Raw genomic sequence first — 19,847 nt, forward strand, 5'->3', positions numbered from 1 at the left:
AATGAGAGGAGTGCCACTGGGGACTGAATCGAGGTCCGTTCCATTTCACTATAGATAGTTTAACAAGGAGGAGTGAAATTCAGCTCACAATGCCTTACATTTCTTGAAAGCAATAGTTTACCAAATATTTTACATTTTGTCATAATTATTTTTTCTAACCAATATGATTTTTTTCTGTCAAACACAAAAGGAGTTATTTAGCAGAATGTCCAGGCCGCTGTTTTCCATACAATAAGACATGGGTATTAAGGCTACAAATAAAAACAACAGCAAAAAATTAAAAATAAATATATAAAATTCACCATAAATGTAGTTTGATTTGTGCATCATTTTCCAAGTCTTATTTGACTGATTGCTGTTTAAATCTAGCATCTCGACATTCTATATTTAGATTTCAGAACTACTACACAATACAATGTCATCGTAGTGTTGCATTCACAAACCTGAACACATTAACATGAAAACCATCTCTTTGTACAGCAGCGCGTCACGTCCTGATGAGCCCTGATGGAGAGTGTAGTACACAAACTGAGGATGCAGACTGTTAACAGAGAAAGGTAGTGAAAACAGCCTGGGGAAGGTCAAAGAGTTGGTCAAGTTTTTAACTCTTAATTTAAACAGGAAACATATATCTGAGATTTGTCTAACATGAATTGCATTCAAAATATAAAATACTGCATTGGAATAAGGATAACAATTATGAGGGATGTTGAAGGCATCAAGTATTATATAATGAGTCCAGAAGAGGTGGTATGAAAAAGGGTCCTTACAAACCTTCATATACCAACACCACAAACAAAAACATTGATAGAACAACATTATTTTCACATAAGTATTTGTTGCTAGATGTTGGTGTGAATAATCTATTTGAAGCCCACCTTTTAGTTAAGGAAACATAGCCGAAATATAATTGGTAAAATGTGCCTCTACCTACATTTTGGCAAAACTACAAAAATGTACCAGTCACTGGCATTATTGCACGTTATTGGGTTTATCTGAACAAATTCTAAGTATTAACCTCCAGAGCATATTCTTCACTGTTTGTGCTATAAACAGACCTCAGATCAGGCCAGTAAAAAACACTTGACTGAATGAAAAACTGTATGAAAAAATCAATGTGAAAAAGTATTGTGTGTGTGTGTGTTGCATGGAAAGAGTAACAACATGCAAGTTTGGAACAACATGAGGGTGCGGTAATAATGAAAGAATTCTCATTTTTCGAATAAACCAGTCTATTAATAATGCTTTAATGAAGTCTACAAACGCTGACAAATACACCTTAAATAATTCATGCTGCTACAGTATGTGAGTATGTGAGTGAGTCTGTTTTTCTGGTAAATATGGAAGCTGTTTGTTTGATCTGAAGTTGGCTCTGGTCCAGCAGAAATATACAGCATCATGCAATCAGAGGCTTCAGCTGGCTGATGTCACAACCCTTTATTCATGGATGTTTGGGGACCGTGTGCTCCTATATGCCAGTAATGTGGTTTTGCCATAAGTGCATTTCTGTGACCTCATTCTGTTTGTCTGAGGAAGCTAGCGGAGAGATAATGGAGACAGGGAGAGAAAAAGATTTATTTAAGCAAAATCAAACAAGAAACGTGTTATATCATCATACAAACAGTTAAATGTCTCACTACTGCTTGGCCAATCAAATTTGAGTACAGGAACTAATTATTTTATAATTGTTAATGTGAGAGCAGGTAATGCTCTTACAATAAACTTTAAAAAGGTAAAAAAAAAACACGTGTGTAAAATTTAAAGGTAAACAAAACAAATGGCAGCTTTGCATTCTAAAACTTTATCATAAAAAAATTATGTTAATATACCAACTTACTGAAGTACAAAAAAATCAGCTTTGTATCTTTCTTTCTAATATACTGACAACCATCAAAAACACAGATTGCAAAGAGACACAGGTACTAAAATTGTGCAATAATCATTAATTTGACAACATACGATGTAACATATATCTAATTAACAGACAATTGTTACATTTTCTCCCCAGTCTAGGGGTTTGAGGAGTAACGAGGAGAAAACAAAGATGTGGCTAAAAAAATAGTTAGCCAAAGAAAAATTGCAACAAATAAATAAACTCGGAGAAATCTAATTTGCTTCTGTCCTAGCTCTAGTAAACCTCACGCATATTGTTTTCAAAAGGGTTTACACCACACTCTTGATTAACATCATAGAATACATTTTATTTAAAGCTTAACAAAGCTAATAAAAATAAAGTAACTGCACAATCGGATTTATATAGTATATATAAGAGGAAATATAGTATCCTCATATTCTAAGGAATCTGTGCAGTTCATGTTATTAGAGGCAACAGGGAACTGGAGAACAGCTGTTATTTTTGGCTTCGGTGGCCTTCACTATCCCCTAACCAACTTGTTTACCCAGATAGGTTATCATTCCCTTCACAGGATCATACTTAGCTAGGTTCAAGGTCAATGAGGCATCAGCCAAGCACTGAAAAACCTTCTTTAGGGTGGATAGATGATCAATCCAGGTAGGGGAATAGATAACCACATCATCCAGGTAAAATTCTCAGTTCTTCGCATCTGCCTGTGAGTGTTGCAGTGCTTCGGTCCAAAAGAAGTGATATAAAAAGCACTCATCCATAAAATGTTCAGGAGGCTGCACAAGGGCCACCTGTAGCGAATCGATGCATTTTTGTAAGAAAAATATCCATATTCAAATAATAATAATCACTTTAATGTAGCCACTTCTGAGCGGTGCATGCACAAAGCTGACCTCATACATCTTAGCGAAACTGCTTCCATTTACAACAGAGAGTGCAAGCTAGATTCAAGTAATTATTACGTTTTGAATATTTTTAGATATTTTTCTTACAAAATGCATCGATTCACCACATGAGGCCTTTGTTCACCCCCCACCCCAGAGTCGTGTGAGATAAAAAAAAACATATGGATGGGTGGATTTTATTTAACTTCTTTTGGACTGAAGCACCCTCTGACTGCAATGATTTGTCTGAAAGAAGAAAGTCATATACTCCTAGGATACCTCGGGGGTGAGTAAAACCCGGCCTAATTTTTATTTTTGGGTGAACTATAACCCTTTAACCTCCTCTGTTACACAATCCATCTTCTTCCATTGTTTCATCATCAATGTCTTCGACAAGCAAGCAACTTTTTGTTTGTTAGTTATCTGGTACACAATTCTTAAAGTCTTAGTTTTTTTTTTTTTTTATTCCTGTAACTGTTCCAGAGTCATTATCTTGCTACCCAGACATATCAAAAAAGGTAGTTTCTCCCTCGCATACTCAGCATAATATTGTCTGGATGTTTTCAAGTGTCGCCAAATTTTTTCAAAAAGTACATATGCGCATAAAAATACTGTGATAATTATGTCGTAATCTAGATAAGATTCGATGGGCAGAGGGAGGCAAAGAAATAGAAAACATTGAGGGAGAATAGGAATCAGGAAGAAAGAGAGACACATTAAATACGATATTCTCATTGAGATCCGTGTCATCCGCACTCAGCTCTTGTAAGTGTACACCAATGCCCAGAGGATGTGTTTAACCTCTCTCTGCAGAGACAATCCACAGCCTAATCTTAGTAAGCCTTAGATTAAGGCATCAGTTTTTGTTTAACACTCCTACTCAGCCTTGGGAACACTGGGAGTTGGCCATGTGGACTGAAATATGAAAAAAGAAGAAAATGAAGGCCCTTTCACATGAGTTGTGTCAGGACTTCAGCACACTGCTTAAACACAAGCATCTTACACTGCTGTGACCTTCACATGCAAAGCATCATCGAAGGGTGATTCTACAAGGTTTCTAGATAGCTAGAAGAGAAAATGTTTGTGTTTAAAATAGAAAAGGACACATCAAACTTATTTTTGTCAATTAATGATGAGATCTAGCATTAAACATATATTAACATATATTAATAAAAAAAAGGAAATGTTTGCAAAGAGAGAAAAAAAAGTATTATTATTATTAACTACAAATGTGCATTAAAATAAAAATAAAAAAGTAGTTCAAAGGTTTGGATTCTGGAAGATTTAAGTAATTAGTATTTTATTTTTAAATAAGTTTTATTCAGTAAGGACATATTCATATAAATTGATTAAAAGTGACAGTAAAGATATTTACATGGTTACAAAAACCATTTTCAAATAAATCTGAACATTAGAAAAATTTCTTAAGGATCATGTGACACTGAAGTAATAATTTTCAACACAGAATTAGGAGGAAAAAAATCATATAGAAAACGATTTTAAATTGTAGTATTATTTCCCAGAATTACTGATTTTACTGTATTTTTGACAAAAATAAATGTAGCCTTGCTGAGCATAAGAATTTCTGACCACAAACTTTTGAATGAATATGCTATATATGTGTGTGTGTGTGTGTGTGTGTATATATATATATATATATATATATATATATATATATATATATATATATATATATATAATATATCAGATTGAAACAGGACACTGAGCAAGAAATAAACTGGACTTTTTTACATAAAATGATATGATTATCAATTGTGGGCATTACCAGAAAGAATTCAGGTGCTCGGAGGTGCATGCCACTACCCTGTTTGTTTTCAGCGTAAAGTACTGCCTTTGATGGATAGTCACTAAATGAAGGGTTGGTGTGGATTTTTGTGGTGCCATCAGCCAATCAGTGTTATCAGTCATGATGTAATTTTCCTGCAGCTACAACGTGAATAGTCACCTGGCATTTATGGCTCAAAACAACCTGGCAGCAGATCCAAGCACCCAGAAATTGGCAGATTTTGAAACGTGTACTTCCAGGTGGTCCTGCGCCAGCCAAGCAGCTTCCATTGGGATGGGAATGCTATTAAACAGCACTCTCTTGGTATTGTAGACCTTTCATCACTAAGGAAAGTCATTTCAGAGGAGGATCAAGGTATTACATTTTGACGAATGATTACAAAGAATAACATTTGTTTTTCCTCGCAGTAATGTGCACTGATGAATCATCTACAATGAGACTAAAGAGATGCTTGAGGAAAGTAAATGGGGTCAAATTTCATTTCATGTTGACTTTAAAGAAGAGAATATAGCATGAGAAATGAAAACATTAGAAGGAAAGAAACAAGGACTGGTGGTTAGTATAGAGAGATAGAGGGATGATGCTAACCCAGTTTCCCTGTACTTGGAGGGATGCCTGCAGAAAGACAGAAGGACAAATCCCAAAAATCAAGAATGACAGAGTGTGAAAACCACAAAAAGGGCAAGAGAAAAGAACAACTAAATGAAAGAAATAAAATAAGGTTGTGATAACAGTAGGCACACATTATAAGCAGATCAATGCAAACACACTGGTACTGATATCTCAGTTTGCTTTGTTCAAATGACAACAAAAAGTCTGACTGACAGCATGTGGAAATGAATGTGATCTGTGATGTGCTTCTGTATATATTTGATCTGTATTGGATTAGCAAGAGCATGAGAGGATCAGCTGTCATACTGATGCCATGGTAACGCTATGACAACAGATATTCCCCTGTATCCTCAAGCACGTCTCCCAGATAAGATCTTAAGTGGACTGTCAGTCTCAGGGAGAATGGGAAATTCAGCTGAGCAAACTGTTAATATGTTTGATTAGTGTGTCTTTTCAGAATAAGCTCATGTCTAATAAGTTCTTCTTTTCAGTTGTCATTTACTCACCCTCATGCCACTCTAAAGCAAAATGAAATTTTTCTTCTTCTGTGGAACACCGAAGGAGAATAATAGTAGAAGGTTGATGCTGCTGCTTTTTAGCACGGTCAAGGAGATGTGTGGAAAAATAAATGTGAAATGAGAGTTGTGGATTTGGAAATGGCATTCCATGAGCAGTAAAATTGCAGTTTCACAATGTAAACTTCTTTTTTTTTTGGTATTTGGTAGCTACTGGTCACCATGATTTTGTTGTGTTGGGAACATTTAAGTTATTACCTGCTTTTGTATTCCATGATTGTTGTTTTGTTTTTGGCTGTACTCGGATACGCATTTTCCACAAGTTGCTTTAGGGTCTTTATAAAATGTCTGTTTCTTACATAAAATTCCTCAGTGGTTCCTTTTTACCTTGTCAAAAACAGCTCTGACCTGTTTCGTTGCATGTCTTTTTAAATGATAATGAGCTCTGCACACCCCACCCCTATCTTCCATGGAAGAGGAAAGCCGATTTGCAAATAATCATAAAAAATGAGACTTAGGTCTCTGCAGAGCAAAAGTGGGCGTTTATCACCTTGTGGGTGTTTTCAAACTGCCGGGTGTTTCTAAATCATGCAATCTAAAGGTGTGTTCGACATCGGCTGCGGCTGGATGCAACCGATCGGCGAGAGTAGCCGCGTGCAGGTGGGGAGGAGCTGAAAACGGAGATATGAAGCCGGACACGTTGTGGCTCCCGTAGTTTGCTGCAATTACGTCAGTCATGGCAGATCACGTGGCGATTGCTTACTTGATCGCGTTTAAATGTGTGTATAAGTGGTATTTTGGAAGGGTCTTGAATGTTGTTAAGTTGAAGTTACAGCAAGTTGTTAGCAGTTTGCTAACCACATGCAGGTGAAGTATAAACACAGCAAAATAAACGAAAGAATATGAAGAAACCAAACAAATGGAGGAACATAATGTATCATGTATCATTTGTATATGGAGCATACATTTATGACCACATTAGATTGTATGTTTTTAAGATTAATATTTTAGTTATTAAAAATGCTCATTTGAATAGGTTATGCTGCTGAATACTGCAAAATAAACATACACAAACTTTATATTAACAATAAAGTAAATAAAGTAAAACAATATTTAATAAATATGATTTATAAGATGAAGATGACATAAAAACGTATTGAACTGTTTTAAAAGTCCATATGAGAATTTCTGAAACTGAAGTCGACTCGCAATAAACTTGAAACGCATGTCATCGGTGTCATCAGTGAATCCAGCCAATCGTGGATCAGTTGTGTCGTCATCAGAACCTGTGCAGCTGCTCTTCAGAAGCTGCGCTGGCTGAGATCTCCAGCTACTCTCGAATCGTTCTCGCGGTACTTTGATGGCACACGTCACAGTCACGTGGCGTCATCGCTGTATCAAGTCGGACAAAATTTCTAACCGGCATGCACTGCTTCAAGTCAGTCGACGATCGGTTTGCGCAGAGCTCCATTAAGTCGAACAAGCCTTAAATGATCCCCCTTACCAACCCCACCCCTAAACCTAACATCACTATGACGTCAGCCAATCAGGTATCATGGTGTAAAAAGACCCTGATCTGGTAACTCCCATTCCTTTCCTGCAGAGACTTATACTTGTAAAAAATACAAAGTGTGAGTCCATTTGAACATTTGATTTGCCTCTTGCAGTTTCCTTTTGAGATTTGATTTACCATTTGCGATGTTGGTTTGAGCATTTGATTTATGATTTGAGCATTTAATTATAGATTTAAATAAGACATGAAAATTACATTTCGAATACGAATGATTTTAAATTCAATTTTGATATACTTCGTGCTTCCCCCGAATGAGGAAATTAAATTACATTTGAGCATTTGAGAAGCCATTATTATTTAATAATTTGAGCATTTGAATTTTTGAAATTGGCGCTGAAATATGCTAATACCAAACAGACCGTCAGCAGCCATAAGCGGGGCTTGAGTAATGTGACGTCATATTTCTCAGAAAATCAAAGTGGCTTGGAATTAAAATCAAAAGCATGGTTGGTTGTGTCTAAACACATTTATATGCGAACACCATATAAAATTGAATTTTGCACCCAATGTCTCCATCTTCTCTCTAGAAACAATGACCTTGTTCCTTCCCCAAACAGCCCCTTTAAGGCACATGATGTGTACAATGAATTATTAATATTGTTCTGTCACTATGGACTGGCAGTACATTTTAAGTATCCAGTCCACTGAGAGAATTGGTTTGGCAGAAGAGAAGTGGGCCAATGTACTATTTGTGGTGTGATACCATCCTGCTCATAAACCACAGTTGTTCCAGGTGCACCAGCACCTCCCTATGAATCATCACAATATGGAGATGTTGGGTGTCAGCATCAAAACGTCTTTGGTCAATCAGCTTCTACAGTCAAGTCCAACAGCAAGACTTGCACAAAAATTACTAGTATGGAAATTCATATTGATTTTAATCTGTGGATGGTTTCATTAAGTGCTTAGACGAGTCTTACGATTTTTTATTTTATTTTTATTTTTTGTAATAATCTTTTTTAAAGGAATAGTTCATCCAGAAAAGAACATTTGCTGAAAATGTACTCACTCCCAGGCCATCCAGGATGTAATTTAGTTTTTTTCTTCATCTGTACAGATTGAGAGAAATTTACCATTTCATAACTTGCTCACCAGTGGATCCTCTGCAGTGAATGGGTGCCGTCAGAATGAGTCCAAACAGCTGATAAAAACCTGAGTAATCCACACGACTCCAGTCCATCGATTCTTGTGAAGTGAAAAGCTGCATTCATTTTAACGTTAAGCTGTCGATTCTTGCCAAAATATAAATCCTTCATCCATAAAATTGCTTTCTTCAGTGAGAGTGTTCTCTTTTCTGACACAAGAGCAAAATATGCACTGATCAAGCACCATTTGTGAGCAAAACAGTCTAAAACAGTTCTAAACAAATCATTATTTTGATGTGAGAGGACAATATGGTGGTCTTTTTCACATGAGGGACGTGTTGTTATGGATTGTGGATTTTGTCTAGAAACAACAGTTTAAAGTTAAAATGTGTTAATGATGGATTTTTTTCTTATTAACATGCAACTTTTCACATCACAAGACATTAACTGATGGATGGGAGTCATGTGGATTACTTGTGGATTATTATGATACACCACTTGCAGACTAGTTCTTAAGACACTGTTATCATCGTAGCTGTGCCCCTGGTCTTTCACTGACATTTTTAGTGTATTTTTTTAAAGCTATTCAGAAAAGACTAATTTTCCCAGAAAAGGTCATGTAAATGTGGCATACATATTTTAAGACTTAAGCAAAACACATCTGTGTTTTCCTCTCACAACCTCAGTAAATATTATAGAGCAAACTACCTGCAGTTTTTTGGCTCGAGTATCCTCTTTTAGAAATTTAATTTCTGTAAGTTGTATTTTCACAAAGTTTCTTCTCACTTAATTTGACCTTTGTCAAGTGCTATAATTTAAGTAAATGTTGTCCTTGTGCACAAATCTTCTGGCTGCCTGCTGCACAATAATTATAGATTTAGATCCTTTTGCCAACTTTCTAGGTAAAATAACAGTTGGTGGTTCAAGTAGGCCTACTGCTGGCATCCCATCTGACATAAAAATGCCATCCCATCTTTGGTCAACCTTAAGACCTCACACAATACGCACGTTTAGAGCATAATATTCAGAACTGCAGTTAACACATCAGTATATTTATGTTTATATATTTATATATAATATGTAAATGTAATCTACAAGTCAAAAGTTTAAAATAAGATATTAACATTTTTCTCTTACACTCACCAAAGCTGCATTAATTTGATCAAAACTACAGTAAATTTACAGTAAACTGTTTTCTACATTAATTTGTGTCACATGATCCTTCAGAAATAATTTTGATCATTTGAATTGGTGTTCAAGAAAAAAAATCGTGAAAATGTTTCTTTCTTTTTTTTTTTGCTTAATATTTATGTGGAAACTGTCCATTCAAAACCCAGGGGTAAGTAAGGTTTAACTGTTATTTTAAACTGTCATAATATTTCACAATTTTACTGTCTCTACTGTATTTTTGATCAAATACATGCAGCCTCAGTGAGCATAACAGAGTTCTTTTAAAATCATTACAAAATTTGCTGTGTTTCTCTTCGATTGTGTTTGTTTTCTCAACACCTCAAGGCAATCTGTGGTGTTCGTGTGGTTTATTTTGACACCCACTATAGACCGCAGAGGGGTTTTGACATCACTAAGTGCCTACATTTTTTGGTGCTCTATTTTTCTACTAGAAGCTTTTGGTTTGACAGATTCCCGGCCGCCACGAAACGTCTGTGTCTACATTGTTTACACACTATATGATTTCCTCAGGAAACAGACATTCATACCATTCACTTCAGCCATCATCTCTCTTTCCTCTTTTATTTCAGGAGTTTGATTTTGCTTTGAACTCCTTGTCCCCGTCCCTCCCTCCGTCTGTCTTTCCCTCTGCTGTTTCATCAATTAAACATGTAAGCACTTCACTTCAACAGCAATCCACTCTTAAGACCATGTTTTTGTCATCTCTAACTTCTTCTAGAGGACGAGTTCAACTTTGCATCTTAATTTACAGGTGAATATGACATGACAATGACGGCTCCATCTCTGTTTAGTGAGGATGATGTTGCCTTGGGGTTTTGCGGCTGGTGCTGAACACTGACCCTGTCTTGCTGCTTTATCCATTTCCTTCTCAGTATCTATGCCAAAACTACCACGACATGCTTGCTGGAAATGTCACTGTTAGAGTATTTGCTGCATATCAATTCAAACAATTAATTAAAAGGACAGTTCACACAAATATGAAAGTAAATTGATATGATTTAGGATTATTTGGTACTGTACATTTATAGTAACTCATCAAGTATAGATTCAAAAACATAAAAATAATTATCCACAAATTTAAGTGGTTTTTAACTATATAATTTAAGTACAGCGTTGCTGTAACTCAAACAGTAACTTTTTATTTTATTTGTATTTTTTGCATAAATGTAAATAAAACAAAATCTAAAGGCTGTTTAGGAACAGGTGTTCCCAACATGCATTTGTAGTATTAATAATTAATAAGGTTGCATTTCCGCAATTGTGTAATTTGCTCTGTTGCTTTGGTTTTTATTTTGCACAAACCTGACCAAAACAGTACAGCCCTAATGTATCCGCGCAAGTGAACTCTACTTGACTAAAGAGTGCTTTGAGCTCCTTTAATGGTTGGCACTGAGGCATTCAATGAATTCCAAATGTTTTATTCCATCTGTGTGTGTGTGTGTGTGTGTGTGTGCATGTGTGTGTGTGTGTGTCAGTTTTTCCAGAGCTCTGAAACTCTTCAGAGCAGGTGTGTTGTAATTGTGATGTGTTAAGGATTTGAAAGCATCATGGCTGACAGTATCACTGCCGCTTCAACATTGCAGCTTCAGAGCACTTCGGATATGTCAAGAGTTTTCTAGTGAAATATTCATTCTGTCTTTTTTTCTCTCTTTCTCTTCCTCTGTCTGTCTATTTTCGCCTTTTTTTTTTGTTATACCACAAGACAAAAGCCCTCAAAATGCCACAATATACCCCACAAAATATAATTTATGAAACATCACTAAACATTTGAAGGTTACTGAGAAATTCAGGCTTTTATGTCCCTGAATAATTTCCATTTTCCCTTAGTGAGAGGGTTAGAGTGGCATTTGTGAGCTCAGAAAATAAGGCTTTAGACAGAGGATGAGCTCTTTTATCACAGGCAATGATGCATAATAACAAGCACTGCTTTTACCACACATTCACCGGGATCTTTAATAGACTTGGTTAAGTATAACTCTTAAAAAGGTTTTCTCTGTGATATTCAGTTCTAGTCCTCTGCTGTTTGAGAAGCACACAAACTTTTCACAGTTGCAACCAACTCAGACACTGAACTCCATAACAATTGATTGCTTTATTAAAGCAGTCAAAGTACTGTATTTTCTGCTCGTCCAGCAACAGTAAGGTGAAAATTACAGTCTTCTGCCCTGGAGTTTCTTCTTCTTCTTCTTTTTTTTTTTTTTTGGTATTGATATCATTGGTTTCTAATTGAATGTAATTGCTGTAAATGCATAAATGAATATATGATGATAAATATATGATGTGCATGTTTTTAATTTCTGTTTTTAGAAAAGTGATACTGTCCAGATATTATGAAGAAAAAGGTTTCTTCACCAACTCAAAGTCATGTGCCTTCGGATGGTGTAACCACAAAATGGAAAATGTTATTTGAAGAGCTTCATGTTGTGTGTCAAGGAGTGTTAAGACTCCAACATAAATCTATAGTAGTAAATTTTTAAGAACTTGATATGTTGTTATTTTAACTTGATCATGGACACTTTTATTTATCATTGACTTTCAGCATGTGATGCTGTGTTCCAGTGTGTGAGGATTCATGTTTTATGAAAGCAATTCCATTAGGCCATACTGAACATATATAACCTGTCTCAGCATGTAGCATTTATGTATAGGACTGAAAATGAGATCCTCTCATTCTCATGATTTTCTTGTAAACTCTGGTATTGGAGTATGAGCAGTCTTAACAATGATAAATGTTTCCTTGTACATTTGACAATCAGTGTAAGGCAATTATTGTGGTTCCCCCCTAAGCTGTTCTCTGTCAGCTATGTGCACCTGAGAAATCTCATTCCTGCACCTGTCTGCTCCAGATTCTGCTGGGGGAGCTCGCATCCTTCTTAACTAAACCTGAGGCTACGCAGGAGAAGACGATAGTTACGGCTGACTGCTGCTATTTCAACCCGCTGCTGAGACGCATTGTCCGCTTCCTTGGTAAGCAATGCTTCCTTTTTTTATTCTTATTATTCTTATGCAAATTGTTGATCTTTTAGAAACAAAGCATCAAACTTTTTCTGTTACATTATTATTTTTGGGTCTGTGTGTTTGCGTGCAAGCACCTTTACTGTTTAAAAGCTACAAAGGTTCCATTTATTTCAAATAACTGTTTTCTATTTTAAAGGAGTAGTTCAACCAGTAATTGCAGAACATTTTTTCTAGTCCATCAGTTAATGTCTTGTGAAGCAAAAAGCTGTGTCTTCATATAAAACAAATCTATTATTAAGGGAGTTTACGCCATAGTTTCTTGCCAAAATTCTCGATTATAACACTTCCTTCAGTGAAAAAGCCCATCCCCTGTTGTCCTCTCACATCAAAATCCACTGACATATTTGTTTAGAAATGTTTTGGACTGTTTCCACCTCAGTGCTTGATTTGTGCTGATTTCTCCCATTTCAGACAAGATGACTTTTTCACTAGAGAAAGCAATATTATTGGATAAAGGACTCGTATTTCAGCCAATCTTCATTAAAAACATCTTAATGATTGATTTGTTTCTTACAAACTTGCAGATTTTTGCTTCGCAGAATATCAATTATTGGACTGGAGTCTGATGGATTGTGATGTTTTATCAGTCATTTGGACTCTCATTCTGACGGCACCCATTTACTGCAGAGTTTCGTTTATTGAGCAGCTCTTGTTATGCTAAATTTCTCCAAATCTGTTCTGAAGAAGAAACAAAATCATCTACATTTTGAATGGCCTGAGTGGGAGTAAATGCTGAAAACATTTTTGCCGCTTAATATTTTTGTGAAAACCATGATATTTCTTTGCTAAATACAGTTTTAAAGAAAATTATTTATTTGAAATATAAATCTTTTGTAATGTCTTTGATGACACTTATGAGCATTTTAAGGCATCCTTGATTAATAAAGTTATTAATTTCTTTTAAAAAAAAAATGATATTGTCCCACAAACTTTAGAACAAGCTACTTTAAATGACAAAAAGTATGTGAAAATGCTCTTATAATTATCCAGTGGTTGATGAAATGTTTTCTTCCTCTTGTTCAGGTGTGTATTCCTTTGGCCTCTTTACCACCACCATCTTTGCCAATGCAGGGCAGGTAGTGACAGGAAACCAGACACCTCATTTCTTGTCTACTTGCCGCCCGAACTACACCGCACTGGGCTGCCATTCAGCGCTGCAGTACATCACGGAGCGGCGAGCGTGCACCGGGAACCCTTACCTCATCACCTCCGCACGCAAATCTTTCCCCTCCAAGGACGCGGCACTGAGTATGTACTCAGCTGTCTATACAGTGGTGAGTACATCCAGAACAAGAAATCAAACATGACACGTGTACTCAGAAATCACAGTCAAACTTGACTTCAGTAATGCTGATGTTTTCTCTGACTGAAGAGATGACAGAGCTTCTGAACAATGATAATTCAGAACATATGGTCATGACCTGCTGAGAAAAAAAAAAAATCTGCATATCTGACTGTTCACTAGCATAGCTGGATTCTGATCCCCAGTTTAGCATTTAATTAACTAGCATACAATACACATTTTTACAATACGTACATTACATGTTTTTATTATACTTAATAATGTTAAAGTAGCTTTCAATTTTTTAGATATTCAAAGGTTTTTTTTGTTTGTTTGTTTTTTTGCTGTGATGGCAAAATCCAAATTATAATATTGTTTCTTGAATAAAAATACAATAAAAATACAGTTAAAAATAACTTAATTAATAGCATTTTAAAAGTTTAAAATATCATTTATTAACTTAAGACATTTGTATGTTTCCGAAAAAGAAAAAAAAAATGTAAATGATAAGATATCTGTTACAGTTCTGGATCTTTTTGTTCTTTGTTTGAATTGAGTTTGGTCATCCTGCCTGTTCAGTTCGGTTCGTTCCTTCCTCTGTCTCCTCAGTAGTTAATTAGCTCCTCACCTGTTCTGTTTTCTCCTGATTATGTTTGTTGTGTATATTGAGTCCCTCTCCCTGGGTCACTCAATGCTGGATATTATTTGTGAATGCTGCTTGTGTTTCCCTGTGTTTTGAATGGATTTTCATTTTGGATTATTATTAAATTATATATTTGATTACCTTCATCTTTTTGTGCATCTATCTACTACACAATATCGTTTCTCAAGACATTTTTGTTTTTGTTTTTGAAATTCATAATTCAATCCTAATTTAGCATTTAATTAAAATACAGGGAAACAAGGTATTATTGTATATAATTGTGAATGTTTGACATTTTTGGCAGTGATTAGCAAAGCCATTACTCCAGTGTACTAAGAAGTTTGTGTTATATAATCCTTAAGATATTATCATAATGTGTTGATTTAGTACTCAACATCCTTCTATTATTAGCACTTGAAAATGATTCTGCTGTTTAATGAAGTATGGATACGACAGTACACTTGCTGAAGGATAGTAGTGTGTGTAGGCACCACACAATTGTGTGATTTCTACCAAGGGGGCTTTGAAAACTCTAAACGTGCCCCTGCATTTGGATATAAGTGTTTATAAACTTTTAAGTTTGAAGTCAAAATTTTGATTTAAAAAAAAAAAAGCCCAAAAACAAACAAGTTCCTTTAGATCCAATTAGTCTCATTAGTGTTGTTCTTTTGAGGGATGAAGTCTGTTTCATAAACATTGGATCTAACCATCACAGACAGAAGTGGACGCCCAGGCAATAAGATGAGAAGAACATTGTCTCTAATTTGTCTCTTTAAACAGCTAAAAGCACCACTGAGCAGTGCACAATAGACTCCGGCTTCATCTGCAACAGAAGAGAAGAGATGCTGCTGGCCTTCTGGCAGTGCTTTGAAGTAACAACACATGACAAATAAAGATAAAAGGGCAGAACGGGCGAAATAACTTCAGGATTAGTTGCAAAATGATTAGACAAGAGCATGATGCATGAATTGATCTACCGTGCATTTGGGGTGTTGTATTGCTGAGCAAATGGACATGATAAACGTGCATTAATGCATACCAATGTGTATTTTGTGTATTCTGCAGATGTATATAACTCTGGTATGGAGGACTAAAGGCACAAGGCTGACCAAACCCACTCTCTGTCTGACTTTCCTCTCATTGGCTGTTCTGGTGGGCATCGTGCGTGTAGCTGAGTACCGTAACCACTGGTCTGATGTTCTAGCTGGATATCTCACTGGAGGAGCCATCGCCGCTTTCCTGGTGAGAATCTGTCAACCTTGGAGACCAACAAACACCAAAGCCAGGCAGTTCAGTGCATGTCCATTAGAGAATTTACACTACCATTCAACAGCTGAAGAAATGAACTGTTTCTATCCAGCAAGGGTGCATCAAATTGATCAAAAGTGACAGAAAGGACATTATTTGTGTTACGAAAGATTTTTATTTCAATAAGTGATGTGCTTTGGAGGTTTCTATTCAGAAATGAATCCTGAATAAATGTATTATTGTCTCTCCAACAAATATTTAACAGCACATCTGTTTTCAACATTGATAACTGATAATAAGAAATAATAATAATAATTAAAAAAAATGTTTCAGCTTTGCCATCAGGAATACATTACATTTTTAAAATTGTTATAATATTTCATGACAAATAAATATAGCGTTGGTGAGCTTTTTTCTTCAAAAACATAAAAACAAAAATCTTACTGACCCCAATGTTTAAAACAATAGTGTAAAAAATACACTGCATTACATGTACTACATCGCAGAATATCTGGAATCTCCATCATAAAGTTGCAAGTATTAGCATCCAGCTAAACAAATCCAAAGAAAGCCATCATAAACTCATCCACTTTGGTTGAACAAGGTTTTGTGAACATTGCTAGTCCGAAAAGAATGACAGAAACCAACCCCAAAATAATGAAACCAGCCAGACTGCCACCTGGATTGCACAAATCATTGCATACTATCTAGGATGGATAGAGTGCGAATTGGGACACGGCCAAAGTCTCACGCCATGTCAGAGGTTAAAACAGGTCATTACTCTGAGCACATACCTGTTAACAGCTAATACTAGTGCTCATATGTTTAGTGAATCTGCAGCTAATCTGCTAGCTTTATATTCCATCCTTCATCCTCTTAGACAAGTCCAATAACAACCATGCCAAGGCTGAACATGCTCTGGACGTAAAGCCTTAATCCACAAGATGCAGAACTTGCGTTGTCGTACTGTAAATGCTTTGCATGTTTTTGGTGTCATTATTAACCCTTGCTCTTGGTTCACCTCCAGGTCACATGTGTGATCAATAACTTCAAGCAGACCCAGTCTCAGCTGCCACCCTTACCGCCCGCTGTGCACCCTCCACGCCCGGAGCCCTCGCTCAACATGCCCATGGTGGCCATGCACTGCGTAGAGAGTCCACTCGAAAAGTTAAGTGGCCCTCAGGTAAGGGTGATGGGTGGGTGCATTGAACACCAGGAAGGCGTAGGAGATTTAAACAAGAGATAACTGTACAGTACTGTATAATAATATACCTGCTACAACTGAAAGAGGGTCGGCTGCCCACATACTTGGGGTTTTTAAATAGCCGTGAATAATGGGATCATATATTCAGAATGTGGTAATACTCATATTACTGGCTCTGAAGAGGAGTTTGGTGCATTGTTTTTTTCTTATTAGCTTGGTTCCAACAACTAGTTACCAGTCTACCTAAACATCAGAGGTGTGCATCAGAGCATCAGGCTGTTCCAAAAAATATCATAGGCTCCTTGTATTAACCAGATTCTAAACAATATTGCATCCAGAGTCGGAGATGAAATTTTTCAAGAGACAACATTTGCCCCCTGGGATTGATTTCCAGGGTCACACAGAGAAATTGTAACCAAACTATGTTACAGACTTCTCATTAAGACCCTAAAGAATCATATCAACTTGTGGAAAATGAGAATCTGATGACCGCTTTAAGGGGACAAGCAGCTGTAGATTCAGAAGCATACAGTAGGCTACACTGGAGTGAAACAGCTATGAATAAAGATTTTGCTAGAAAAATCCACTAGAGGGGGCAATCTAACTAGTCACCCAGCTAGTCAAGCGAACTCTTCATTGAATTTCTGGAGTTTGAAAAAAAAAAAAAAAAAAAAAAACATTGAATACCAGAGATGGCAAAATGGTTAAATCGACTGAAAAACAAGCTCAGCCGTCACACTAAATTTGGGTTGCTGTTTATATTTCCAATGTTTCAGTAAAAATAACCGTCTACATCAGACACAGTAAAACCCATTGTACTCAATCGACTATGGCGAATAAAATTAGATTAACACAGAGGGCGCATGTCCTAAAAGGTTGAAAACCCCTGTTATAGATAATAATATTTTCTCAAAATCAACCAAATCCATATTTATACTGCAGAGATGGAACAGAAACTGCATCTGACATGGCATTTAGGTTTATTTACAGATTGTTTGATGTTACTCAAAGGTGACAAACATGTATTTACATAACAGTTGCATAATATAAATATCCTAAAAAATATGTAGAGCTGCAATATGACATATATTTTGTAAATGTAGTGGCCTAAAACGGGCATTTTTTTTTACCCTTTTATCTTGAAGTTGGGAAGCATTTTGGTTCATTTAGGTGCCGTTTTTGCCCCAACCCACAATAATTTCTCAATCTTAAAATATTTCACAATTTTGAAATGTCACCCCGACCCGGTTCTCTCTCTTCTGCGCTCTTTCAGAAATGCTTTGTTTTCTATCCTCAGCAGGTTCCAGGGGTTTTGTACACAGGCATCACATGACCATCAGCCATACCTGGCCCCCGCCCCTCCCGATGTCCTCATCCACTCACGTCGCTCCATCTCCAGCGCAGTCTAGACATGCCTTCAGAATATTCTACCTGCGCTCGCCCTAGACCCTCTCTCACAAGATCATACTCCACTCAGGTCTAGGGGCTCCCCGTGCTCACCTCTGCTGCCCCCTACTGACTCACAGAGACAATGACAGCAATAGCCACTCATTTGAATTGGGATTATTTTGTAATGACTATATTTCATATTTGTCTGAATCCTCAAAGTATCTGTCTCTCATCTATTGGGTGTTTTTTTGCCATCTTTGTACATTTGTAGTGTATTTCCATCCTTAAATGCCAGACATCGACATATAGACACTATTTGTACAATTATAAAAAAGATTTTCTCATCTAACAGCCATACAGGAACTGAATATCAACTGTGAAATGTAAGATTTAAATGAACATCTACTGACATTTAAGAGTGAACGGGAGAAAATCAATTCTATTTTTCGGAAATATAGATTGGTAGGATGTAGCAAACTACTAGTAAGCTTATCTGAAAGATATTAAATAGATTATTAGCTCTATTTTTATGGCTAAGTATTTGAGTTAAGTATCCATGGAGCAAAATATTGCATTGTTCAGAAATAGGGTTATAGAGAATCAAAGCTATAGCTGTACAGAGACAGTTTCAAGACTGTAATATATTTAAGAAAATTGCATTGTAAAGGAAACAAATATGTACAGAATGTAGCAAATGTTTTATATCTTACACTGTATAAAATGTGAATGTTTTCCCTTGGAATTTTACTAGAATTATTGGCAGGTTTATTCAATCTGTAATATAATCCAGAACCAAAAACTATAAAGCTATAAGGAATGACCTCAGGTTTCATCCTAAGGTTAATGGGAGACATCTGCCAACTGTCCATTTCTCACCGTAAGATCATACAATTTTACTGTTTTCACTAAACAACTTCATTCTGTAGAATTTACTGAATGTGTTCAAGAGACTTATGTGAAAGACTCCGTTGTGATTTATGTTTTATTTTTTTGAGATTGTGAAACTGAACCGTTGGAAATATTCTGTAAAGCTTGTTGTCAGACATTTTGTCTATTGATGTTATTGGCTGTTTTTTAAACCAGCATTTTTCTACATCGTACATCCACTAAAGTGAGATAAAGCCTCTGTGTGTAACATGGTGCTTGAATGTGACTGTTCAGGTATAGCCCTCCTTACATTTGATAAAAAAATAAAATAAAAATAAAAAGTTCTATACGAAGATAGATGATTCTTGCAGAACAAGCTCATTGTTAATTAAACATTTAATTAAAAGGAAATGGCTTGAATTGTTTTATTGCAGTTCGCCCCTGATGTGTGTGAGAGAAAATTACTAATAAACTCAAGTTAATGAGGATTGTGCATAAAGGTCTTACAAATTAAAACTATATGTGTGTGTGTATATATATATATATATATATATATATATATATATATATATATATATATATACACACCCACACTACTGTATACACTACCCATTAAAAAGCATGTCATCTTAATATATTTTCTTTATGTTTTTGAAAGAAGTCTC

General features: G+C 36.0%; 1 protein-coding gene across 5 annotated transcripts in view; it reads left to right on the top strand.

The window, feature by feature from the left end:
• The window catches only part of LOC113050905 (phospholipid phosphatase-related protein type 5-like), a 38,479-nt gene extending 18,893 nt beyond the window's left edge, over positions 1-19,586 (top strand). For 2 of the 5 annotated variants that reach the window (XM_026214349.1, XM_026214353.1), the window contains 5 exons: positions 12,378-12,498; positions 13,573-13,823; positions 15,540-15,716; positions 16,750-16,889; positions 18,224-19,586. In XM_026214349.1, the coding sequence (XP_026070134.1) occupies positions 12,378-12,498; positions 13,573-13,823; positions 15,540-15,716; positions 16,750-16,889; positions 18,224-18,335 (801 nt within the window). In that variant the 3' untranslated portion in view covers positions 18,336-19,586. Of the gene's footprint in view, positions 1-12,377; positions 12,499-13,572; positions 13,824-15,539; positions 15,717-16,749; positions 16,906-18,223 lie in introns of all 5 variants that reach the window. The other 3 variants (XM_026214352.1, XM_026214350.1, XM_026214351.1) reach the window with 3 other exon arrangements.
• The last annotated feature ends 261 nt before the right edge of the window (positions 19,587-19,847 follow it).

Source organism: Carassius auratus, chromosome 31, assembly GCF_003368295.1.
Source record: "Carassius auratus strain Wakin chromosome 31, ASM336829v1, whole genome shotgun sequence".
Lineage (NCBI taxonomy): Eukaryota > Metazoa > Chordata > Actinopteri > Cypriniformes > Cyprinidae > Carassius > Carassius auratus.